This window comes from Mobula birostris, chromosome 5 (genome assembly GCF_030028105.1).
Source record: "Mobula birostris isolate sMobBir1 chromosome 5, sMobBir1.hap1, whole genome shotgun sequence".
In the NCBI taxonomy this organism is placed as follows: domain Eukaryota; kingdom Metazoa; phylum Chordata; class Chondrichthyes; order Myliobatiformes; family Myliobatidae; genus Mobula; species Mobula birostris.
The window spans coordinates 41,074,429-41,101,971 of NC_092374.1; the positions used below are offsets into that span (position 1 = coordinate 41,074,429).

At 41.4% G+C, this 27,543-nt stretch overlaps 1 protein-coding gene across 1 annotated transcript in view; it reads right to left on the minus strand.

Moving 5' to 3' along the window:
- map1b (microtubule-associated protein 1B) overlaps positions 1–27,543 on the minus strand; it is a 107,158-nt gene that overhangs the window by 25,593 nt on the left and 54,022 nt on the right. The window contains exon 3 of the mRNA XM_072257956.1: positions 2,180–2,262. Within this exon, the coding sequence (XP_072114057.1) occupies positions 2,180–2,262 (83 nt within the window). The remainder of the gene's footprint in view (positions 1–2,179; positions 2,263–27,543) is intronic.

Here is a 27,543-nt window from a genome sequence, read left to right on the forward strand (position 1 = left end):
GAATGCCAGAGCTGGCTCAGGGAGGTAAATAGCCTACTATTGTTCTTCTTTTCTTTATCCTTAAATTCTACATCATTCACAAAGAAGTTAGTAGTTTCAGTGTTACTTAAAGTACACAGCTGTGAAAGGGAATCAAGGACACTTTATCCTGAGTGTTCCATCCTCAGATTTTCAAGTAGGAAACTGAGAAATTTGAAGGGTAAAAAAAACCAACTGGGAAAGCAAATTTGTTTGCACATTCACTGAATTGCTTCATTGCCCATTCTCGCAAATTTTACTTTTTATTTCCAGATTTTCTAAAACTGAATTCCTTCTCTTAAATTGCAATGGGGAGATTAAACCCAATGTTGTCAAATCTCTCTCCCTTTTCCACTATGACATCACCTGCACAACATTATACATGCAAACACGAGGAACTCTGCAGATGCTGGAAATTCAAGCAACACACATCAAAGTTGCTGGTGAACGCAGCAGGCCAGGCAGCATCTTTACGAAGCGGTACAGTCGACGTTTCGGGCTGAGGCCCTTCGTCAGGACTAACTGAAGGAAGAGCTAGTAAGAGATTTGAAAGTGGGAGGGGGAGGGGGAGGGGGAGATACAAAATGATAGGAGAAGACAGGAGGGGGAGGGATGGAGCCAAGAGCTGGACAGGTGATTGGCAAAAGGGATATGAGAGGATCATGGGACAGGAGGCCCAGGGAGAAAGAAAAGGGGGAGGGGGGAAACCCAGAGGATGGGCAAGGGGTATAGTGAGAGGGACAGAGGGAGAAAAAGGAGAGAGAGAGAAAGAATGTGTGTATATAAATAAACAACAGATGGGGTACGAGGGGGAGGTGGGGCATTAGCGGAAGTTTGAGAAGTCAATGTTCATGCCATCAGGTTGGAGGCTACCCAGACGGAATACAAGGTGTTGTTCCTCCAACCTGAGTGTGGCTTCATCTTTACAGTAGAGGAGGCCATGGATAGACATATCAGAATGGGAATGGGATGTGGAATTAAAATGTGTGGCCACTGGGAGATCCTGCTTTCTCTGGCGGACAGAGCGTCAGAGTTCAGCGAAACGGTCTCCCAGTTTGCGTCAGGTCTCGCCAATATATAGAAGGCCACATCGGGAGCACCGGACACAGTCTATCACCCCAGCTGACTCACAGGTGAAGTGTCGTCTCACCTGGAAGGACTGTCTGGGGCCCTGAATGGTGGTGAGGGAAGAAGTGTAAGGGCATGTGTAGCACTTGTTCCACTTACAAGGGTAAGTCCCAGGAGGGAGATCAGTGGGGAGGAATGGGGGGGACGAATGGGCAAGGGAGTCACGTAGAAAGCGATCCTTGCGGAAAGTGGGGTGGTGGGGGAGGGAAAGATGTGCTTAGTGGTGGGATCCTGTTGGAGGTGGTGAAAGTTACGGAGAATAATATGTTGGACGTGGAGGCTGGTGGGGTGGTAGGTGAGGGCAAGGGGAACCCTATTCCTAGTGGGGTGGCGGGAGGATGGAGTGAGAGCAGATGTGTGTGAAATGGGGGAGATGCGTTTGAGAGCAGAGTTGATGGTGGAGGAAGGGAAGCCCCTTTCTTTAAAAAAGGACATCTCCCTCGTCCTGGAATGAAAAGCCTCATCCTGACAGCAGATGCGGCGGAGACGGAGGAATTGCAGGAAGGGGATGGCATTTTTGCAAGAGACAGGGTGAGAAGAGGCATAGTCCAGATAGCTGTGAGAGTCAGTAGGCTTACAGTAGACATCATTCTTTCTCTCTCTCTCCTTTTTCTCCCTCTGTCCCTCTGACTATACCCCCTGCCCATCCTCTGGGCTTTTCCCCCCCTCTCCCTTTTCCTTCTCCCTGGGCCTCCTGTCCCATGATCCTCTCATATCCCTTTTGCCAATCACCTGTCCAGCTCTTGGCTCCATCTCTCCCCCTCCTGTCTTCTCCTATCATTTTGGATCTCCCCCTCCCCCTCCAACTTTCAAATCCCTTACTCACTCTTCCTTCAGTTAGTCCTGACGAAGGGTCTCAGCCCGAAACGTCGACTGTACCTCTTCCTAGAGATGCTGCCTGGCCTGCTGCAATATTATACATGGTCTTCAACCTACAACCCTCACAGGGAGCTAGCTACAGTGCAGTGCTCTTCATTGTCCCTCTCCTTTGTGCTCTCTGTATCTGTCTGCTACCTGTTATCTGTTCTCTTACCTCTGTGCTCACTGCCTCATCTGAAGGATTGATGAGGACAACCGTTTCCAAAACATCACTTCTGTGGTGAAGGATTTTCTGACCTATTAAAGAAAAAAATGCACATGATTTTTTTTCTGTATAGATGTACACATTTTCCTAAAAAAAAACAAATGCACGCAATGTTGAACATTTTCACCACAGGTTATGTAGTTCATTTTATTCAATGTTAACATATCAGTTATTATTTAAATATAATCCTTGAGCAACTAGTTCATAGGGTTTTGACACAGATTTCAACTAATTAATCTGCAGTGCTGGGAGAGCATCAAACTAGACCCTTTCTGAAACAAGCCCTTGCAAATATCAAAAGAATTGGTGCATGCTGGATAATTAATCTTTGAAAGAATACTTGCTCCTTCATAAGACATGCTCACTGCCCATTACACTGACATACAAGCACAAGAACATTGAAGGTGAATATATATCACATAGAACCATCCAGCAGTTGCACTATGGAAAGAGACTATTCACGCCACCAAGTCAATGCCGTCTCCATTCCCCAAAGCCCTGTGTATTATTTTCTCTAAAGTGTCTCTCCAATTTGCTGATTGATTCTGCTTTCATCAGCCCCAAAGGCAATGAACTCCTGATCCTAATAATTCTTGGCATTAAAAAATTCTCCTCACATTCCCCTGCTATATTTAGCCCAAGATTTTAAATCTGTGTGCTGCAGTCCAGCTTCCTCTATTTACCCTTTACTACTTGTATGGAATCATTTTTATTAATTTGTTACAGACTATTTTATGTTAATTTATTAATCAAGTTGTGGGAACTCATAAGAACTATTAACATGAACAGTAATCTGTTTTCCTGGGCTCTGCATAGTGATAAAAAGCAAACTGATATAATTTGATAAATTAAAACAAAAAAAGTATTTCTAAAGGGCAACAACAAACATATGAATTAAGAACAGGAGGTGGTCATATGACCAGACAGTTCTGCTCTGCTACTTAATAGGATTGTGACTGATCCAATTGTAACCTCAATTTCACATTACCATCTTTCACCCCAGATTACCAAGTACTGTGCTTTAAACATATTCAATTTCTCTGCTTCCACCTCCTTTTGAAGAAGAGTTAGAGATTCACTGCTCTTTGAAAGAAAAAAAAGTTGCCTCAGCTCCATCTTAAATGAGCAACCCCTTGTTTCTGAAGTTATCCCTAGCTGCCCATTCTCCCATGACAGGAAACATACTCTCCACACATACCACGCAAAAACCTCACAAAATTTTATATACTTCAATGAAGATCTCTTCTCTAAACTTTAACATATACAAACTTAGCTCTTCCAACCTTTCAGCATAAGGCCATTCTGCATATCAATCTAGTAAACTTTCAGTAAACTATCTCCAATACATTAACAAAAGTTGCTGGTGAACGCAGCAGGCCAGGCAGCATCTCTAGGAAGAGGTGCAGTCGACGTTTCAGGCCGAGACCCTTCGTCAGGACTAACTGAAGGAAGAGTGAGTAAGGGATTTGAAAGTTGGAGGGGGAGGGGGAGATCCAAAATGATAGGAGAAGACAGGACGGGGAGGGATGGAGCCAAGAGCTGGAGAGGTGATAGGCAAATGGGATACGAGAGGATCATGGGACAGGAGGTCTTTCTTCCCAGACATCCTCTGGGTCTCTCCCCCCCCCCCCGTCTTTCTTCCCGGACCGCTTGTCCCATGATCCTCTCGTATCCCTTTTGCCTATCACCTGTCCAGCTGTTGACTCCATCCCTCCCCCTCCTGTCTTCTCCTATCATTTTGGATCCCCCCCCTCCCCCTCCAACTTTCAAATCCCTTACTCACTCTTCCTTCAGTTAGTCCTGACGAAGGGTCTCGGCCTGAAACGTCGACTGCATCTCTTCCTAGAGATGCTGCCTGGCCTGCTGCGTTCACCAGCAACTTTTATGTGTGTTGCTTGAATTTCCAGCATCTGCAGAATTCCTGTTGTTTCCAATACATTGACTTCTTTCCTTAAGAAGGGAGACTGATACAGCAACACACACAAAATGCTGAAGGAAATCAGCAGGTCAGGCAGCATCTATGGAAATGAATAAACAGTTGACATTTTGGGCCGAGACCCTGCTTCGGGACTGGAAAGGAAGGGGGACAACACCAGAGTAAAAAATGGGGGAGGAGAAGAAAGATAGCAAGAAGGTGAAAGGTAAGGCTAGGTGGGTCATAAAGGTAAAGGGCTAGAGAAGAAGGAATCTGATAGGAGAGGAGAGTGGAAGAGTGGAAGAATGGAAGAAATGGAAGAAGGGGGACATTGGGGGAGGTGATAGGCGGGTGAGGAAAAGAGATAAGAGGCCAGAATGGGGAATAGAAGAAGAGAGAAGGGGGAGGAGAAATCAATGTCCATGCCATCTGGTTGGAGACTACCCAGGCAGAACATGAGGTGTTGCTCCTCCACCCTGAGAGTAGTCTCATCGTGGCACAAGGAAATTGGAATTAAAAAGGTTGGCCATCGGGAAATTCTACTTTTGGCAGATGACAAAGAGGTCCCCCAATTTACGATGGGTCTCATCAATGTAGAGGAGGCCTGATACAGTACTCTTGATGTGATCTCACCAATGTCCTATATCACAGAAGAGTAATCTCATTTCTTGTGCTTTCAATTCCACTAAACGGCAGTCTGTTAGCTCCCTTCACTGTTGTACTGTATATGCATACTTTCCTCTGGTGAATCATCTATTGCAATATCTAGGTCATTTATCTGTCTTTGTTCCCCACCTAATATATATCTGAAAATAATATCTAAATTTCCACAAAGACCAATAACAGTAGTATTGACCTGCCATTCTAACAAGGTGTTAGGACTATGTTGCTTCAAAAATAAAAATTAAACTGAGAAATGTTTCCCTCATCAGATTCTCTAAATGTTGTGTCTTACTCATAAACACCCTCATCTTTTGATAAATCACCTCAACGATTTCTGCTCTAATGAAAACAATTTCAGTGTCACCAGCAACTCATCAGAATTGATACATCACATCCCATGGAAATAATGCTGAATCATTTTTACTGTCCTTTTTATAGAGCTGTACAAAACTATGCAAGACCTAACCAAATGTGTTTTTTTACTAAGTCACCACTTTACTGCAACTGTAAAACACAGAACTGTATTAATTTATCTGCACACAGCATTTGATTGGCAAACATCTCTCCTGACCCCTGCTTCACTCTTCCAAATTTTTATTATTGATGCTGACGGCCAAATAAAAAGGCACAAGATGAACATGATTGGTCAAAAACCAAATGGCAAAGAAGAACACACGAGAACAGCAGAGGGGTTAGGGTCTGGAATGCACTATCAGGAGTAACACTGGAGGTAATTCAATGCTGACTTTCAAAAGGGACCACTACATGAAAGGGAAAAAAAATGCAACACTAGGGCAAGGGGATGGGGCATAGAAAGGCCTGGACTGTTCGAGCATTGAGCAGGTCTGGACTCCGTGGGCTGAGTTGTCTCCTTCCATGTTTAAAAATTCTCAAATTCTGAATATACTGAATTTCAAGTATAACATTTACCAAAACAAAGTCAAAGAGAGGATTCAGAAGAAATTTTGTCAATCACAAAATGGTGACAAAGAGAATACTGTAGGTGGGTTTGAAGGGACGTCTGGATAGCATATGCAGAAGCATGTTGTTTAAGGTATGCCTGGTAGTGATTGATGAGGAGATGTGGAGGAGGAATAGGATGGAACAGGCCCTTTGACCTTCTGGTGTGCACTCATCTTTAATCACCCATTTCATACCAATCCTAATCCTAGTTTTAAAATTTTATCCACACTCTCATCAACTCTTCCCAAATTATATCAATCACCCGTCAAGAGCAATTTATCATGACCAATTAGCCTACCAAGGCTTAGTCCTGCAAACAACACCAACATCAATAGAGCAAAATGATCTGTTCTGTGTTGCATGTGATCCGTTCCATTATTGATTTTTCATCAGGATGCTGACATGATTGACAGGGTGTTTCCTGAGAAAATGTCCTCTAGAGGAAGCAACCACAATGGTGGGGGGGGGCTGTTTCAGGACAAGGGATAAATCACTTCAGACTGAGATGAGGAGGGGTTTTTCTCTCAGTGGGTCAAGTCCCTGTAAACCTCTATTCCAAATCTTCACTTGCCCCCTCATTGAAATGATGTTTCCACGACCAATGGACTCACTTTCAAGGACTCTTCATCTCATGTGCTCAATACTTAGTGCATATTTATTTATTATTACTATTTATTTCTTTTTGTATATTCACAGTTTGTTGTTTTCTGCACTCTGGTTGAACGCCCAAGTTGAGCGATCTTTCATTGATTCTGTTAAGGTTATTACTCTATAGATTTATTAAGTATGCCCACAAGAAAATAAATCTCCGCATTGTATATGGAGACATACACATATTTTGATAATAAATTGACTTTGAACTTTGAACAAACAGCTGTGGAGGGGAAATTGTCGAATATATATGTATATAATTCTGAGAGAACCAGAGTGGGAAAGTGGTTGTGAGGCCAGGAATCAATCAGTCATGATATAATTGAGTGCCGATTGGGCTATTCTTGCTGTCTGAAAACATGTCCAAATTGAACGTTGTCTTTGGCAGGCCTCAGTTTATTGCCACAGTGCCATGCGAACCAGACTGAGAATAAGGCTACAGGAACAAAAATACTACAATAATTCTGCTGAACAAACAATTAATTGTCCGGCAAACAACAGGAATTCTGCAGATGCTGGAAATTCAAGCAACACACATAAAAGTTGCTGGTGAACGCAGCAGCCCAGGCAGCATCTCTAGGAAGAGGTGCAGTCGACATTTCAGGCCGAGACCCTTTGTCAGGACTAACTGAAGCAAGAGTGAGCAAGGGATTTGAAAGTGGGAGGGGTAGGGGGAGATCCAAAATCTAAAATTGTCCGGCAGTGTGGTCTTCTGCACTTGAAAAGCCTCTTAACCCAGTGTGCATCATCTTTACCTGCAAGTGAAAACTAAGCATTGTAGACCCAATTTCCACCATATGTGCCACTCATTGCTGAGCAGATGTGGTCTGCATCAGCATTTGCAGGAAGTATGTGGCATTTGTGGCCCTCAGGAATAGTTCTTCAAGTGATCTTCTGTCTGCTCCCTAGAACTGAACTGGTGAAATGCAAATTTCCAGCAAAAAGTCACCATGGAATTGCAATGAGGAAAATGATAGCAGAATACATTTTAAAATCTGCCCTAAGCACATTGCACTGAAAGTGAAAGCAGAGAAGTAAAATAGTCATAGCACCATTGACTGAATTTAAATAGAATTGAAATGAATTGTCTCAAGGGGTTGTTTTTATCCACTCTTCCATTAACATGGAGTCAGTTCCATTGGCACTAAGGCAGCCAAATCCATCAGGTCACCACAGCCAGGGTGCTGCAATGGGCACTGCACTGACAGTGGCACTCCAAATACAAACTGAGCTGTCAGCGCACTCAGCTCCCAAGACACCAGCCCCCAGGTTACATTGTGCATGTGCTCAGCAAATTACCAGGCTGAATAATGAGAGCCAGCAGTGAGAATACCAGCACAACCCACTTGCAACTTTTAGAGACACATGAACTGAGTCACAACATTGTAATCTGAACATTCCTCTCCGAGATGTCACGAATCTTCTCAAATAATTTACCTTTGATTTTAAAGTATCAGGAGGCAGGAAAAAAAAATCAATGACAGGTTTATATAATAGAGGGAGTTTAAAATAGAATTACTCCAACAGGTGAACATTGGATTTGAAATATTTTGCTTGACTGAAATGAAATATTCATCAATAGCACAAGGAAAGAATGCACTGATGAAAATATGTCCCAAAAAATTCCAGAGATTTGCAGCTGCTGCAGCATAGCTTGGACAAGCTTGGGGGGTGGGAGAGTGGGACTAGCTGCTCTCACACAGAACTGGTACAAATTTGATAGGTGCAATGGCTTTCTTCCATAATGTAACCATTTAGTGAGCCTCAAAATTACCCCCATTGTTTCTCAACGAATCCTAGCTTTGTGGTTTGTACAAATGTCACTCCTACTTTCTGTCCTAGACAAGTATTGATTTTTAACTAATGTCTTGACATCGAATCCTTGCAACATTAGAAAGAATAAAGGACACTTTAAACTTTTCATTTTTGCTCAAATATTTTTAATAACTTGAAATTTTAAGCCATAAATTCAGAATCTCCAACATTAAAAATACAACATTAAGATGCCAATAGTTTCAATTACTCAATTTTATAATCTTAGTTTATACTGACATTGTTTGAGATCAGATAGGTAAATGTATAACACAACTATTCCTCTACAGAAAACCTTTATAAATATACCATTTCTTACTTTTAACACTAAAAGTAATATTGTTCAGATGCACTCACTAATTATATGATTTTGCTTCTCCTAGAATGGAGTAAATAGGCATGATTAGTTTTTGAAGCCTATTGAAGGTGCAATTAAATATGTGGCTGCCATTAAGTTGCCTTCTATAAAACACCTCAGTATTGAGATTACGTGATATTCCTTCAGATGAAGCATCCTGACAATTGGTTTATGTTTACTTGACAAATGGCAATTTTAACTTCAAAAATGATAAGAAGCTCTGAAAAGCTTGGCTATACCACATGGTTTGCAGCCTGAGTCACATCTCTCTGCAAGGCTGAGGAGAAGGCATCCATCACTGGTACACACACACTTTTCTACAGCCAGCAGCTCTCTGCATAATGTGTGGCTCAAACCAATAGGTCTTGCTTCATTGTTCTGTTGAATGAACAAGGACATTGTGACTAGGACTTTAATCCTAGACGTGGTCCACAAGGACACATTCTTAACCTTGGAACAAGCATTGTTTTGTTAATTCAATCAGACATTTGTGCAAAATCATATGTTCGGTATGAGCGACAATCAAACAATCCCTTCTTTACTTGCAGTTGACTACTAAAGGGCAGACAGCCTTTGGATGACACCACATTTCTTTCCAAGCCTGGAGGAGGATTTGCTTAACACTTCCAATGCTTTTGTAGAATTAATTTCTATCTCTGAGTGCCATGAATGTAATAAATTACTTGGCAGTAAAACCATATTCAAAATAATGTTCCTTTGTAAACCCTTGACAAGTTTTATCTTCCATCATTATTTTTTTAAATCAATGCTTCCTACAATGTTTGTAAGTACATATTGATGCACAATATAATAACTTTGATTCTATTCTTTGAAGAAGGAACCATGGCATCTCATTTTAAATTAAAGTGCCATTTTTATTTCCCCCTGATATTTTTCTGTTTCCCTAAATGTATTTCTTTTCCTAATTGGATTTAGCAGCACGATCAAGTGAGTATTTTCCCTTCACCGACCACAGCTGCCCCACATCAGATACATCCCATTCCCTCCCCCCTCACGCAGAGTGAGCTGGAGACAGTTCCTTGTGGAATTTACATGCCAGACTTAAAAAGCGAGCAGGACCTGTCAGTATTTGTCTGAGGAGCAAGCGATTGATTGGGGTAATAGTAACTAGGATTAATTAGTGAGGGCCAATAAAAAGTAGTGGAGTTTGAGCAGAGTGGCCATTGTGTGAGTGGGCAGTGTTAGAGGGATCAGACTTTGACTCAGCAGGCTTGGGCGAGAAGTCGCAGGCTAGAACTTAATTTTGACAAATTAGGGGCATGACCGGTGTAGGCAGGATGGTAGTTCAGGCAGTGGAATGCTCCTTCTGTGAGATGCAGAATTTCAGGGTACCTAACTGTCTCTCTGCTGACTACATCTGCAGGAAGTGCACCCAACTTCAGCCCCAGACTGACAAGGTCAAGGAACTGGAGCTGGAGCTGGATGTACTCAGCACCATCTGGGAGGCTCAAACCCTCACAGATGAAACTTTTACTGAGGTGGTCACACCCAGAGTGCAGGTTTCTGATAGTAGATGGGGATAGCAGATAGTAGAAGTAAGGGGAGTAAGCAGTCAGTGCAGGGTTCCCTGTGGCTATTCCCCTCAACACCAAGTATACCCCTTTGGATACTGTGGGACACAGCAGCATCAGCTAGGCCAGTGGCACCTTGGCCGGTTCTGAGGCTCAGCAGGGAGAGCAGTAGTGATAGGAGACTCAATACTTAGGAGGATAGAAAGAAGACTCTGTGGCCACAAAAGACAGCCCAGGATGGGGTACTGCGTCCCAGGTGCTAGGGCCCAGGATGCCTCAGAGTGACTGCAGAAACTTCTCAGGTGAGCATTATCTCACCCTGGTGAACAGCCAGAGGTCGTAGAGCACATCGGCACCAAGGACATAGGTAGAAAGGGGGAGCAGGTCCTGCGCAACAAGTATAGGGAGTTGAGGAAAGGGCTGAAGAACAGAATAGTAATCTCTAGATTACTCGTAGTGCCGCATACCAGTCAGAGCAGGAACAGGGAGACAGTACAGATGAATGTGTGGTTGAGGAATTGGTGCAAGGGGCAGGGTTTCAGGTTTCTGGATCATTGAGATCTCTTCTGGGGAAGGTACACCCTGCAAAAGAAATAGGATGGGTTACGCCTGAACTTGAGGGGGGCCAATATCCTTGCAGGCAGGTTTGCTAGGGTTGTTGGGGAAAGTTTAAACTAAGTTAGCAGGAGGCTGCGAACTGGAGTGATAGGGCTGAGGATAGCACTGTTGGTGTAATGAGGCTGTGAGAATAAACCCTGCCTATTCAATCTCTCCTTATAACGACACCCCTTCATTTCAGGCAGCATCACGGAGAATCTCTTCGATACTCTCTCTGCTGCTACTACATCTTACCTATATGCGGTAACCAGAAACGTAGACAATACTCCAAGTACAGTCCAACCAATGTTTTGTATGGCTGCAAAAAAACTCTTTGTTTTCTCCCTTGCCACAGTCCCAGGACCAGATCCCTGTTGGACAAGCCCACAGTGCTCATTGCCCCCCCCGCAAAGAGTCAAAGTAACATTCAGAGACCCCTGTCACTTGTGTCACATAGACTTGTGTGACTGTATGTGTCATCGTAGCTATATGTGCTGTGTGCAACTGTATGCACTGTGTTTTGCACCTTGGCCCCAGCGGAATGCTGTTTCATTTAACTTTATACATCAGTATGGTTGAATGATAATTAAACTTGAACCTTCTTCTTATGGCATAAGCCACCCACTTCTCAATGAATTAAACTCACAGGCTTCCAACTCACCTTGCTCTCAAAACCTTCAATGGCACATCAATCAGTAAGCTGTATTTTTCTCCAAAATCTTTATTCCTGAACTGCATAGTGTTGTCGTTGTAGCACCAATAAAAGCAAGAGTCATGAACAGAAGTTGTATTGTCTGGACCCTACTTTATATTCTCCTAACCAAAAAACTAAATTTGAAGTCTTACGCCACACCAACTCTGCAACCTCCTGAAGACCAATATCGCACTTCACACCCTGCACCATGCTGTGAAAGGAAGTCCTTTGTGTTCCTACAATCCCGACAACTAATAGATACACAAATTAGGACTTAAACAAATCACTCAGACCGTAACGTGGCCTAGAAAATGGACTGCTGAGATAACAGTCAAGTAATTTATTGATTTGTTACTTTGTTACTCTTTTCTCCAGGAGCTTCAATGACCACGTTATAACATCCTATCTTCTGAAATGGCTGAGTACAATTGTGTAACTGAGTCTCTGTTACATTTTTTAAGATGTAATGAAATATAATGCTTTTATGATATTATTAGAATAGATTCATTATTCAATTATTCTTATCTGATATCACTCAATTGTAATGATGCTCCTGGTAGATAGCTCATGAAGTGCAGGATCAGCTATCTACAAGCAGGAGAGACCTTTATTCGCAAAAGGCTCAAAATCAACTTTGATGAATTTGGGCAGAATTTCAACTCCATGGAAATCAAATATAATTTAGGCATTTCAATAAAGAGATTTACTAGTCCAGTGAATGAAAAGTCATCAATCTAAAATGTTAATGCTGTTTCACTCAACAATTGCAGCCTGATCTGCATTCTTCCAGCACTCTTCTTAAATTCAATCTTTCTTCCACCATGCTTTTCTGATGTCAATTTTACACAATTCCAGCAATTCAGTTCTATATGTACATTGGCCTACAACTTCACTGTGGATAGAATCGACTTAGCAGCTTTTATTCACTAGCAGTGCTTGAATACAAATCAACATTGATTGATGACATCAACCAATGTCAAACCACTCCATACAATGTGTCCATAATTAATCATTGTGGAAAAAATTCAGAAAAACAGCAAGCTATTGGGCACAAGTGGAAGGAAGACTGTTAGCTCTCATTACCTGAAGTTCCTTGTCTGAGGCAGGAATTGTAGTTAAAAATAGTGATCTGAAGGTCTACTAGTAAAACCTGCGAGTATCTATTGCACCTTTCACAAAACTGGTTGAAAGTAACTGAACTCCGGTTCTGCTCTCACTTTCATAGAGTGAAGAATGGGGTAACCGTAATTCTGCTCGTCTCTCTTGTGAAGTTTCCAGGGGTTGCAGAAACAAATGATGACAGCCTTGACCCAGAGTCTGCTCAACAGTGAGAGCACTGCAAAGATTTTGTGGAATTAAACATCACGATTCTAGTTCGATTAAGAATTCTGTGCTTTGACTATCATTGTAATCCTACAAGATTGGTCTGTGTGCATGAAGTGTGCAAAAGTTCATTTATCTTTACATTTGACACAATACACTTCAAAATCAGATTTATTATTATCGGCATGTGTCGTGAAATTTGTTAACTTAGCAGTAGTACATAGAAAGGAAAAAGATCAAAGTATATGTATGTACAGTATATCGAATAGTTAGATTAAAAATAGTGCAACACAGAAATAATAAGTACATCCAAGTGTTTCTTCCCTCCATTTCCTTTACATGCCATGTCAATTTTTTTAATACACTTTGATCCTAAAACTGAATACACACATTTATTTCCAAAAAAAAAGCCACTGATATTAACTAATAAACACAAGAGATTCTGCAGATGCTGGAAATCTTGAGCAACAAACACAAAATGAACTCAAAAAATGAGGCAGCAACTATGGAGAGGAATAAACTGTCGACATTTTGGGCTGAGACCCTTCATCAGGTATGGAAAGGAAGGGGGCAGAAACAAGTGATCGGTGAGATCAGGTGAGGGGGTGGGGACCGCCGATAAAGCAAGAAGCTGGGTGGGGAGAGGTAAAACAGAAAGAATCAGAAGAGGAAAGTGGCCCTTGGGAGAAAGAGAAAGGGTGCCAGAGGGAGGTGATAAGCAGGATAGGAGAAGATGATGAGTGAGAGGGGAAGCGGAATGATAACTGAAAGAGAGGAGGGAGGGGGAAGAAATGACCATAAGTTAGAGAGATCAACGTTCAAGTCAACAGGTCGGAGGCTACCCAGACAGATTATAAGGTGTTCCTTCTCCAATCAGAGCTTGGCCTCATCATGGTAGTAGAAGATTCCATGGACAGACGTGTCAGAATGGGGATGGGAAGTCAAGTTGAAATGGGTAGCCACCAGGAGGACATCCTGCCTTTTGCAACGAACAAAGCCAAGGTGCTCGATGAAGCAGTTCCCCGCCCCCCCCCCCCACCAATCTGTGTTGGGTCTCACCGATGTCGAGGGAGCTCCAGATACAATAGATGACCCAGACAGAAATTAATCACTTCCAGGCAGATGGTTAGTGAAGCACTTCATTTGGCACTTGGTCAGCCAAGATGTAGCCCATCTGTTACAGAACGTCTGATGACCAACTTATAATGCACTACTGAAACAAATAACTCTTAGCGTTGAACTCTTCTGAAATCCTTTATATGTTTTCTCCTACTGATAGAAATGTTTTGCACATTTCTAGAGTTAAAGATTTTCTTTTCATTGTGTTTCTCCACTCATAAGTAAATTAGAATATCACTGTACTATTTAGTACAGGAGGCAAACACAGGGCACAGAAGGTTATGACTAGTTGAGATGGGTGGCCTTATGCTATTTACAGTAATCTTGACCCTTATTTGTAAAAACTCATTCGCTCCCTGACTCAGAAGCAAGTGCTTAACCTACTTCCAGCATGTGACCATGCTGCTTTACAATGGTAAAAGGGAGAACTAGGAAAGTTGTCTGCAGATTTCTTGCCCTGTGAAAGTGCTTGAATGCCTGTTTCAGATTAATGACTCATAAATATTCAGTGCAGATCCTAAATGCATCATTTTATGTAAGCCCTCCCTTATTCTCGCACACCATACTTTCCTCTGCAGATGAAGTAGACTATGTAACAATAGTTTATCAGTTTCAGGGACTCTTGCTGAGATGTGCCAATGGGCCTACTGTTGGTGTAGTGTGTGCCTCACCGTTATCCCACAGTGCAGATTTCAGGACACACAAGTAGTAAGCAAATTTCTGACGGTATGGCACGTCTGCATTACTGAATCACTACAGATGCTGGAAATCAGAATTAAAACAGAAAATGCCAGAACGGCTCAGCAGGTCAGGTAGCATGTATGTCAAAAACCTGTAGCGTTCCAGAGTCAATACTGGATACCTAGTTTCTAATAGGACACTATCTCAGTATATCGGTCATTTTCACTGTGTCATTTTTTAATCAACCTCTCAAACAGGAAACACTGACCTGCCTTTTGTAGCACTTTTCTGTCACTCTCTAACTGCCTCATTAAAAACACATCCCCACGGCAACCTTGCACTCATCCTATCTGATATACTTCCCCCTTCTGCAGATTAATTTATTTCTCCTTCTCACTTCAGTTAGTGTTTTCAAACCAATATTTTAATTCTCTTTCCACAGATGCTGCCTGGCCAACTGAATATTTCCAGCACTTTCTATTTTTTCCCACTCACTTGTGAAACAGGTTGTGAGCCTTTAACTTTCTTGCTCAGTGGCAAGTGCCCTACCAACTGAGCTTCGTCTCACTGCTGTGCATTAAACCTTACAACATCCAAAAGGGCTGCATTAGCAGTCATTAAACAGGTCAGACCTCATTATAGGAATTCCTGTTCGAGATGGGTATTAGAGAAAATAAAGATGATATGCTTAGAATATCTCAATATGAAGAAAAATGCATCTAGAAGAACCAAGTCATTGCATTTTTCAGATTTGTCTCAAAATATTTCACAATTAATCATTGCCACAAAACAATGGATTTCACATATAAATCAATGATGATAAAACTGATTCTGATTCTTATGCAGATGTCTGTTGTACTCACAAATATAGAATAAAATTAACGATTTGGTAATCCAATTTACATTTCTATTAGCTGAGGGAATTTGGCCAAGAGACTTGATGACAAACATTGAAGAGGACATATCAGTATCTGGATAACAGGTACAAATCATTTACAATCTACTCAGTTAAAATTGTCATTATACATTATAATACTGTGAGTTAAAATGCCAAAAAAGGCCAAGCAACCATCCCTACTGAGAATAAAACTGCAGCTGGTGTCTCTGGCGTTACCGCTTTGTGTTGAATACTCTAGTAGAAAAGATTAATCAAGGACACTGATGTTCACTCTCCGTGCCCACCCCCACCACTTTCTCTCTCTCTCTGCTTTTGTCATCTTGTAGTGTAGAAGTCATTCACAATTCATATAAAAACAGCCGCTTTACACAAAATCTGAAAAAAAAACTGACATTAGAAATCACCTATGAACACATTCAGGGATATTTCTTGAACCCGGAAACCTGCTAATTCTCAGAGCTGGGACATACCTGAAAGATGCACTATTTCTATATGCATGAGACAACATTTCTTCAGGTTAATATGCATTTCCTCAGGCTGAAATGTTCTGCGCTTTGATTCCCTCCCAGCATTGAAACAGGATTTCTTATGATGTGACATCCCTGCTTCTCCAGTTATACTTAAGGGTTGCTAACGTGGTGTTGTACATTATTCTGTTTTGTACAAGTTTAACTTTATTTTTAAAGAGGGATTGGATGGTTAATGGGAACTCCAGAGGGACACTGGCATTGTGCAGCCTCAGACAGCACTATTGTCATATTACCAGTACTTCATAATGACCTCTGAGCACAAACTTTATAATGAAGTTTCTGTTTAATAAATTCCATTGACAACTAAAGCTGTATTGATTGAATTACAGCTGTTTGTCCGTCTTTGTTTGTGTAGTTTTTCACTGACTGTATTGTATTTCTGTTCTACTCTGAATGCCTGCAAGAAAATGAATCTCAAGGTAGTATATGGTGACATATACTGTACGTACTTTGATAGTAAATTTACTTTGAACTTTAATAGCACAAGAAACAGATGCAAGTAATTCAACAAATCAGCAATCAACACAATACAATTCCATGCCAATAATAACTTATAGCAAATGAAGATGAGCAACTTTGCCTTTTATAACCTTCATTTACTATCAATTTTAGGCACATTTTCAGAACTTCTTAGCTGCTAGCTACCAAAAAGAGCTGAACACAGCAAAGTAACGCTAATAAAAGATTGTATTTGTGAATAACCTTCTTTACTGGCGGTCCCTTGGAATCAAGGATGGTCTAGTTTCATTCGTTCTGATGTGGCTGATGAGGCTAGAAGTAGAGCAGGAAGTACAGGGTGGGTGGGTGGGTTGTATAGGAGATAGAATGCTCTTTCCATCATTTACACTTGGCTTCCATGGGCTCTGGTGAGTAGACTTGAGGTTCATAATGCCATATTAAATGTTCCTCTTCCAATTTGATAGTCAAAGGCCAGGTACTCTCAAGAGTCAGTGGAGATGTTGCACTTTTTGAGAATATCCTTGATGGGTTTTGTACAGTAGTTTACTTCATACTTCAGTTAAATTTGAGTAATATTGTAAATATATTGCTTGATTAAGCATTCTTTGTTTGTATACGTAATCTATTACAGGTAATATGCAAGTAGTAAGTGAATGGCGTATGTCATTATGCTATCACGTCATATGTGCACACCTCACTAAAGTAAAACCGAAGTAGACATGTCTTCCCAGGCTCCCATGTGTTTCTTTCGATCAGTTTCTGGAGTTTTGAAACATGACAGTAATGATGAGTAAGTTTTAAAACGAACCCGAGATGACTACCTACCAGTTGAAGTACAGCAAGATGGTCAAGTTAAAAAAATGCAGCATGTATCTCTTCAGAAGGGGGAGAGAGAGAGAGACGTTTGAGTTTTTTTTTTTAAAAGTGTAGCACATTTTTTTCTTCACAAGGGGAGAAAAGCAGTTGAGTCTTTTAACAAGAGGTAGAAAACGGACGAGATTCATGAGATCATAAACAGTGAGTACCATGTGATAATAACTAAATAAATAGGCAGAAATAGTTGGCTATATCAGAAAGATAGATGTTCAATTGTACAACAGATAACTGGATCACACATGCAGAACGAATTCAGCAGTATATTGACACATAAAACAGCCATTACAAAGTGCCAATGTTACTTTGAGCAATTGGTGGAAAAGCATACAGCTTGCTTAAATGTTTAACTGCTCCAAACAAACCAGCCAAAACGAGCTTTTCTGATATCATGAAAGTAATGCAGAAACACTTAGAACCAAAACCATTGTTGATTACAGAACGCTTTAGGTTTCATAAGTGGAATCAAAAGGAAGAGGAGTACATTTCTGCATATGTGGCTGAATTGAATCTAAGCATCGTCCGTTCAGTGATGGGCTTAACAGTGCATTGAAAGATCATTAAGTTTGTGGAACCTTATAAGAAATCATTCAAAAACTGCTCCTAATTCGCTCACAATTCACATTTAAAGGAGCAGGCAATAGCGATGTACCGATGGAAACAGCAGCCAGAGATGCAATTGAGTTGCAGTCAGGAATGAAGGTGAGCATGATCAAAATTGTAACATTAAAGAGGAACCTGCCTGACCGAACAAATTCAGTTGCCATTGTGCTCGGCGCTCCCATACACCAGACCAATGCAGGTTTAAAAAAACAAAAGTAGGACACATACACACAAAGAGCATGTCAGACACACAAAAATAAATGGACTGCACAGAGAAGATAAAGTCAAGCTATATGTTTCAAGAAGAGTGCTAATCTGCATGCTTTTGATAAAAAATTTGATTATGATGAGAGTGACACAGCACAGCGTAGCCTTGAGATTTACAATGTAAAATCTAACAAGAGACAAGCAATATAGCTTACATCAGAAGTAAGCAGGAAGTTACTTAAAATGGAATTGGCCACTAACACGGCGGTTTCAGTTATTCCACAAAATGCATTTGAATGGGATTTCAAAGACACTAAACTGAAGCCTGCAGATATCCAACTAAGAACATACTGGAGAAATGATAACTCCTGTGGGAATGACATTTGTAACAGTGAACTACAACAATGAATAATCCACATTCCGTTTGTATGTGGGAAATACAGGAGGGCCAGCATGGTGGGGTGTGATTGGCTGAGACAACCACATCTAGATTGAAGATCCATCCATCATTTGCATGCCATATCCCCTGCAACAGAGTCAATTGAAAGTGAAGTAAGAAAGGTACTGGATGATGCCACAGCAGTGTTCAGGGATGGCATTGGAAAACTCAAACATATCAAGGGCAAAATAGAGTTAAATGAAAATGCCACACCAAAGGTTTGCAAAACCTGTGCAGATCCTTATACCATCTGTGATAAACTAGCCGGTGAGCAAGATTGCATGGAGGCTGAAGGAATTCTTTCCAAGGTTGAGTGGAAAGTGGTCCTAGTAGCCAAAAAGAATAGGACTGTCAAGATCTGTGGTGATCTTAAGGTCGCCATCAACTCAATACAGAAAATATTCAGAAGCCTCTTCACAATGACTGGTGTTCCAGAATACTTAGTCAGTGACAATGGGCCACAGTTTGCTGTGGAACAGTTCCAGTCACTCCTGAAAATGAATGGAATGAGACATTACATCTACACCATACCAACCAGCTGTAAAGGGCTTGGCAGATAGGTTTGTCCACAGTCTAAAGAATGGACAATATCAGCAGAACACACTACACTGACATTGAGCCAAACACACACCAATTTCCTCCTTGTATACTGTAATACAGCATACTCCACAACCAACAACTCACCAACTATGCTGTTTCTAAGTCCTCACACTTGGATCTCCTCAAACCCAGTCTCAGATGGAGTAGGCAGGACAAACAGCTGAGACAGACTGAGGGCTCCTCAAACAAAGAGGTTTGATGTTTCACTCCTGCACAAGCAGTCCTGGTGAGGGACTACAAAGATGATCAAAAGCGGGCACTTGGAAAGATTAAGGACAGAACTGGCCCACTCTTCTACACAGTCAAGGCTGTGTCCGGTGTCACCTGGAGATGACTTATCAATCAGTTGAGGAGAGCGAAGTCAATTGTTAGAGAAGAAAGGTGTCCAGAGCTGTCAGAACCACTTCCTGCAGTCACAGAGTCAATTCTTACAAGCACCATGGATGAGGCCCTGGAACCTGAGATTGTTTCACAGCCATAAATCTCTCCTGCCAAGCAGAGCAACTTCCTTGGCAGGATGCACTTTATCCCACAACAGAAAGAAATCCCCCACAGCAATTAAATCTTTGGCTTGAATGGGACAACTTAAAATTTACTATGCTGTGGGTGTCTATATATTAGCTGCATTATATAGTATATGCACCCTCTCACCGGGCTTGTATACAAACCTAGCTCATTAGCTAACTCTGCTAAAAACCATGTGACTTGATGGTGTGAAGTCTACCTTTCATAAGCAATATACATCTAGGGCCAGTGTGATTTGGCATTCGACCACACAGGGGAGTTGGGATGTTAAAATTAAGGAACTTTGATTGTAGCGAATGCTGTGTAAGTACTGCCCCAAGCAAAGTTATCGTTTGCCAGAAAGTTAACAGAGGATACACTGGCATAAAATTACAAAGGAAATATTTACCAAATTTTCATCTTTAACAAATGGTTACAGACAAATAAAAGAAAAAGGGCCCATTACAGTTAAACTAGTCTGATATGCACATAAAACATTGGAGCTCATTTCTGGAGTAGCAGGGTAAATCATTTTATTCATGCGCTGGACCCATGGTCTGCGTGAAGGCACCTGCCACAGTACAAATTTTCCTCAAAGACCATTTTAAATGAACTATCTCTCCTCGGAGCATTGGCCCTTCCTCCTTGCTGCCATACATCTGCACAAAGCACTTTTTACAATGGGTACTCTCCTTCAAATGGCATTCTGCGGCATCTTACCTTGTCCCTTCCTCAACAGTTCCCCCCCCCCAAAAGACCCCAAAAAATAGACCACTGTCCTTCAGGAATTTGATCCCGCCCAGCTCTCCAGAATCTTTCCCTGAGCAGAAAGTTACAATTGGCTAACACAACATTCCTAAATTATACAACATGGCTCCTTATCTTTAGCAAAAGCCAAAACACTCTTACCAGCAGGACACGCTGCTTTTACAAAAACTGATGAAATAAAATACCTCACATCATACCAGTAGAAATCTTAACCAGGGCATTACATATCTAAGTTGAGATACATTCTCCATTGAGTAGGGAGGAATGTAGTATATTTAATATTTCAGTAATATTTGAGTAATATTGTAATATATTGTTTGATTAAATATTCTTTGTTTGTTTACATAATTCATTGAGTGTTATATGCAAGAAGTACATGAATGGCATACGTCATTACACCAGCATGTCATATGTGCGTGCCTCAACGAGGTGAAAATAAAGTAAGCACATCTTCCTGGGCTCCCGTGTTTTTCTTTTCGATAATTTCTCGACTGTCAAAACACAACAGGTTTCTCTGTCCACCTGATAAATTCTTGCCCCGATAGAACATCTTTGACATTAAAACAGGCACTAACATCTGGAGACAGCTTATCTACTGATGTCTACTATAAGCCTATGGACTCTCACAGCTAACTGGACTATTCCTCTTCTCACCCTGTCTCTTGCAAAAACACCATCCCCTTTTCGCAATTTCTCCGTCTTCGCTGCATCTGCTCTCAGGATGAGGACTTTCATTCCAGGATGAAGGAGATGTCTTCCTTTTTGAAAGAAAGGGGCTTCCCTTCCTCCACCATCAACTCTGCTCTCAAATGCAGCTCTCCCATTTCATGCACATCTGCTCTCACCCCATCCTCCCGCCACCCCACTGGGAATAGGGTTCCCCTTGTCCTCACCTACCACCCCACCAGCCTCCAGGTCCAACATATAATTCTCCGTAACTTCCGCCATCTCTAACGGGATCCCACCACATCTTTTCCTCCCCCTACTATTTCTGTTTTCCCCAGGGATCGCTCCCCATGCGACTCTCTTGTCCATTCGTCGTCGTCCCCATCCCTTCCCACCGATCTCCCTCCCGGCACTCATCCTTGTAAGCAGAACAAGTGCTACACATGCCCTTACACTTCCTCCCTCACCAGCATTCAGGGCCCCAGACAGTCCTTCCAGGTGAGGCGACACTTCACCTGTGAGTCGACTGGTGAGATACAATGCGTCCGGTGCTCCCAGTGCGACCTTCTATATATTGGTGAGACCTGACGCAGACTGGGAGACCGTTTCACTGAACGCCTACGCTCTGTCCGCCAGAGAAAGCGGGATCTCCCAGCTGCTACACATTTTAATTCCACATCCCATTCCCATTCTCATTCTGATATGTCTATCCACGGCCTCCTCTACTGTCAAGATGAAGCCACACTCAGGTTGGAGGAACAACACCTTATATTCCGTCTGGGTAGCCTCCAGCCTGATGGCATGAACATTGACCTCTCCAACTTCCGTTAATGCCCCTCCTCCCATTCTCACCCCATCCCTTATTTATTTATTTATCTGTTCCTTTTTTCCCCCCTCTCTCTCTGACCCTCTCACAATAACTCCTTGCCTGCTCTCCATTTTCCTCTGGTGCTCCCCTCCCCCTTTCTTTCTCCCTAGGCCTCCCGTCCCATGATCCTCTCCCTTCTCCAGCCTCGTATCCCTTTTGCCAATCAACTTTCCAGCTCTTGGCTCCATCCCTGCCCCTCCTGGCTTCTCCTATCATTTCAGATCTCCCCCTCCAAGATCTCTTACTATCTCTTCTTTCAGTGAGTCCTGACAAAGGGTCTCGGCCTGAAACGTCGACTGTGCTTCTCCTATAGATGCTGCCTGGCCTGCTGCGTTCCACGAGCATTTTGTATGTGTTGCACTAATACCTGCTGAACTGCTTCTGCCTGGCCTGTTGTTATTTTCTTCAGCCTGGCTTGGAAACAATGGCAGCCAATGGAAACACTACCTCAATAAAATCCCCATTGAAGTTCCCAAGGGGGCAAAGCGCACTTCAAAGATAACTCCTCCCAGGCAGCACATCACAGAAAATTAGCCAAAAGGCGCAGCAGAGCAGAGCATCCACAGTGTCTGGGTTGCCCTGAAGCCCATCAGATTTGACCTCATTACCAGAAAAATGCCACAGCTGTTTTAACAACCAGGAGATCCAGGAGTTAATTAATTGGTGGGTGTTCCTGGACTGGTAGCTCCAGCAAACCTCATGAGAAAAGAAACAATTCTGTGTGCATCTGAAGATAGAGGTCCAATAGAAAACAGTGAAGTGGAAAACACATAGTGGGTGGAAATAGTGGGGGGAAATAGTGGGGAAGGTCCAAGGAGCCACAGATGATCATGGCACGCAGTGTTTTTTCTGTGATGCCGAGAACAACTATGATCCAAACACCCAAGGTCCCAACCTACTGAAAACCAAGAACAAAAGTAAGCTTATCAAGGACAGAGAAGCAGACAGAACCTGCTACAAGTTTTTCAAAGAACTCCTCCACCATGATTCATCTTTAACATGAGTCTCCTTGACTCCACAGCAAAACTGTCTGATCCATGGTTTGACAAATAATCAACAGGGCCGTATGCCAACTGCAAAGTACAAGGCCTCAAAAGCATATGGCAGTCCCAGTGAACTTCTAAAACTTAGCTGGAGAGAAATTCCAATCACAGGTTCACAACCTCATCGTTAGAAAGAGAGGAACATCCAGGGAACCTCAAAAATGTTGAAAATAAAGCATCTCCAGGAAAGGGAGAGGTCCTTTGTGGTAAGCGCAAGGAGATCTCTCTGCTGTCTGCGACAGAGAAAGTCATGACCAGCATCTTCCTCCTTGTCTACTCCTAGTGGCCAAAGAGTTGCTCCCTAAATCAGCTTGAATTCTATCCATCTACATATAGATTGGACAGGATCTTAACTGCATCTCAAGTCCAAGAGAAATGTATATTGTCAATCATAAACATGGCCTTAATGACATTAAATTCAATTTAAAGAAAGATCATTATTAAAAACAGTAAGTAAAGTTGGTTGGGAACATAATAATGAACTACATTTATCCTCTTGTATTCAATGCATTTGGTTTCGGAGTTCCCCTGAGTGTAAGTTCCAAAAATGAGCAATCTTTTAATAAAGCATACCCTGTCTCCTGAGGGCATTAGCTGATTTACTTCATTCATCATTCAGGAGTAGAAGAATCAACAATATCTCAAAGGACCAAGAGAAGCCTGCAAAACAACTTGAATCATTCCAGTAACATTTTTGTGACTGCTCAGCCAATGAATGGCTTCAAAACGTAATACAGAGATATTTTAGAAAGATACATTTTCAGAGTTTATTCCAGATTAAAATTAAGTTTATAAACAAGCATCAATTTCTTCTTCAGGACTTTAAACCAGCTAACCTCAGTTAATCTACCACAAATTTTTAGTTTCAACTTTAAATCAGAAGTGGTAACTAGCAGAACTCCAGTGGAATACTGAAGGACAGATGCACTATCAGAGATTCTGCCACTTTAAACTGGGGGCCTGGTTGGGTATTAAAGACTACATGGTATTCTCAAAAGCCGCTAGTAGGGAGTTCCCTTGAATCACGGTCAATACTTGGCCTTCCAGAATCTCAGGAAGAACACTGGCCATTCATTTCACTCGCTGCAGTCAAACAGAATGCAAAATGATTGCTGTGCTTGCAAACGTGACTGACATGAATTGGTCAGTGATATTGACCAAAACAGAGCATAGGCTCTTGTAAGTACAAATAGGCCGAATTTATATTCTAATTTTCATTTAAAGATTCCTTCTGTTTTAGTTTCTTTCTCTCTTATTTGCAAAATTTTTATAATTATAATTTGTGATTCCCAGGATTTATTCCAATCATTATGTCCATAACTATGAAATGTATCTTAAGGGTGTCACTTTTTCATCCAACTTTTAAGAAATGGTCAAATTTCAATCAAAATAAAAAAAATACTGCAGAGATCAAATTTCTTTTAGCAAGTAGTGTACTTGTTCTTCATGATCCCTTTGCTACACTGCCCCATCTAGACCCAAATTCTAAATGATCAGCCACTTTCCTATTCTACCCTTTTGCAACAGATGTTCTTCCCGCACTTTAATAAACATTTATGTTTTAAATTGTTGCCCTACATTGTTTTTTTGCCAATATTGTTGCCCATTTTATCTGTGCAAACACAATCCGCTTTTTGCTCTAATAACATGATTTTCATCATAGTGTGTAGTATATTAAATGCACAAAATGACCTTCTCTGCTCTAGTTCATTCACTTTTACTAGATCCAATCAGAATCAGATTTAAGATCACGGGCGTGTGTTGTGAAACTTTTTGTGTTGCAATACATTACAATACATAATAAAAAACCGGTAAATTTCAATAAATATATGTTAAATTAAGAGTGCAAAAAGAGAAAAAAAAATAGGAAGTTGGTCCTTGCTGGGCTTTTCAAAATCCCAAAATCCCCATGATTATTATTTTATGCTTTTCTTTTTGCTTACTTATTTCCCTACTTTGCCCACACATTTCTTGCACAACCTCTCTACCATTATAACAAGGCTTGAAGAACAAACCTATTAGTACCATTGATTCCTTATGTACAGAATTTTTTTTTATTTCTAACAACAGTGATTTTAAATTGAAATAGTTTGCTGCATTTGTTCAGCAGATCAGGCAGAATCTCTGAAGCGAAAAATAGAGTTGATGTTTCAGATTAATGACCTTCCATCATATTCTACTTTGGATTTCATTATGGATTAGTCTCTTTCCTCAACTGCCATTATGTTATTCTTAATAGTTACTAACGCTCCAGTGTTTCCTTCTACATCTTTTTGAAGTACATTGTTATGTTCAATTTTCAGTTCTGCTGCTTTGAAAAACTCAGTAACCCATACAACATCTGATTTCTTCTAATGCTTGACTGCCTCCTGCTTCCTTTTTATTACAGACACTGTGAAGTTTACTGTATGGACAACTTAGCTTATTTTAAGGTTTAAAGGTTCATATATTATCAAAGCATATATCCATATACAACTCTGAAATTTGTATTACTTTAGTAGCATTTCCTCTCACTTCATGGTTAACCATTTTATTAGACTATGGCTCTTTAACTCATCAATATTCTCCTTAATTTTATTATTTCCTTTCTTTTTCCTGCTTTGCTTATATTTAGACGGCTGATGTTTCTCGTAGCTCCTGCAATTCCTTCCTCTTTCTTACTCACAGAACTCTTACCCTTTCAATGTAAGCTGAAGGAATTTCCAGCTTTGTATTTTACTCCATTGAAGACTCAACCATAAATTTCGTATATTTAAGTAATCCATCATTTTGACCTTTTTTTTTTGAATACGCATGGTAACATGCTCTTCTGGCCCAATGAGCGGGTGCCGCCCAATTACATCCATGTGACCAATTAACCTAACCCATACGTCTTTGGAACGTTGGGGGGGGGGGGGAAGAGAGAGAAACGGGAGCACCCAGAGGAAACCCACACAGTCACAGCGAGAATGCACAAGCTTCTTACAGAGAACAGCATAAATGAACACGGATCACAGGTTCTATAATGGCATTACACTAGCCACTACACTATAACCTGCCGGCCCACGTGCATCTTGCATTTTACATTCCAAGTGGTCGGATTATTTTTTTCTCTTCTCTGGTGGCATTTCAACTTTCATTCATCCCCTACACGCACCTACACCAACCATACCTTTAGTTACCCACCGTGCTATAACAATCTCATTCAACTGGCACCGATCCCATCACATGTCATTTAGCCTATACAGTTCTTCACCCTATCACAGACTTCTGCTTTTGCTCTCTCCATTCCTCCTCTAGCTTACAGCAAACATAAGTTAGTTTCATTTCATTCCAAACATTTCCAAGATCTGATTTACCACATGCAAAGATCAAATATGAAGAAACTAGTCTGAATTAACCACCATTGTCTTGGTTCTGTTTCTCCCCCAACTCTGACCTTGAACTACTGAGTACTTCAAGAATTTAATGTTTCCAAGTCCTACTTTTTGAACTATGGCTGTGGTCAGACACTGTCGAAACACAGGAACTGCAATAAGAAGCTTGCATCTGTCAAAGACACAAAACTAGTGTCGGAAATTGGTATGAGTGGTGATAAAATTACATTGATTCTATTTGTGCATTACATTTATACAAATAGAGTCCATAAAACCTTAGCTTACCTGCGTTTAAACTAAGCATTATTTAAGATTCCAGTTCATTTGTCATGTGTACATCAAAACACGGGGAAATGTGTCATTTGCGTTAACAACCAACACACACAACAGTGTGCTGGGAACAGCTCACAAGAATAACCACACATTCTGGCGTCAACATAGCATACCCACAATGGTTGGCAGAACTACACAGAACACAACAATCAACAAACAACAACGAAGACAACAGCTTAAACAAGCCCTGTACCTCCCTCCCAACAACATACGTACACAGTTCTTCAGCCCCAGGACAGGCTCCAGCCTCCAGCAGACATAGACTCGGACCTGTAGATACCAGGCTTCGACGTCACTAATGGACTCACAGAAATTCACAGACTCGGCTCCGGACGATGAGTCTCGACTTCCAGAACACAATGCATTATGGGTAAGGTTCAGGCAAAAAAAAAAAGAAACTAAACGTCGACAATATTTGCCTAATGTTTCTGTCTTGGGAGATAGTAACTCCTGCTGGAATAACATAGATGAGTGACAGCTTCAAGATCCCAGACAGCTAAACTGGATCTTATTCTACACACAACACCCACAAGTTACAATTTTCCTGAAGGAACTATTGGAATAGAGTGGAGCTGGATATTTTAGCGATTTTTTTCCCCCCTCACCAGTCTGGAAATACATGCCAATTGCTGATCACCGAGATCTAAATCAAATTGAAATGGTGGCTGCTGGGAAATCCCACCTGATAGATTGGGAGAGCTTGGCAAAGTGGTCTCCCAGTCTATATTTGGATCTCACTGATATAAAGGAGGCTACACTGGGAGAACCGGATACACTAGATGACCCTGACAGGCTTGCAGGTGAAGTGTCACCTCATCTGGAAGGACTGTCTGGCCGTGTGGGGCCAGGTGTTACACA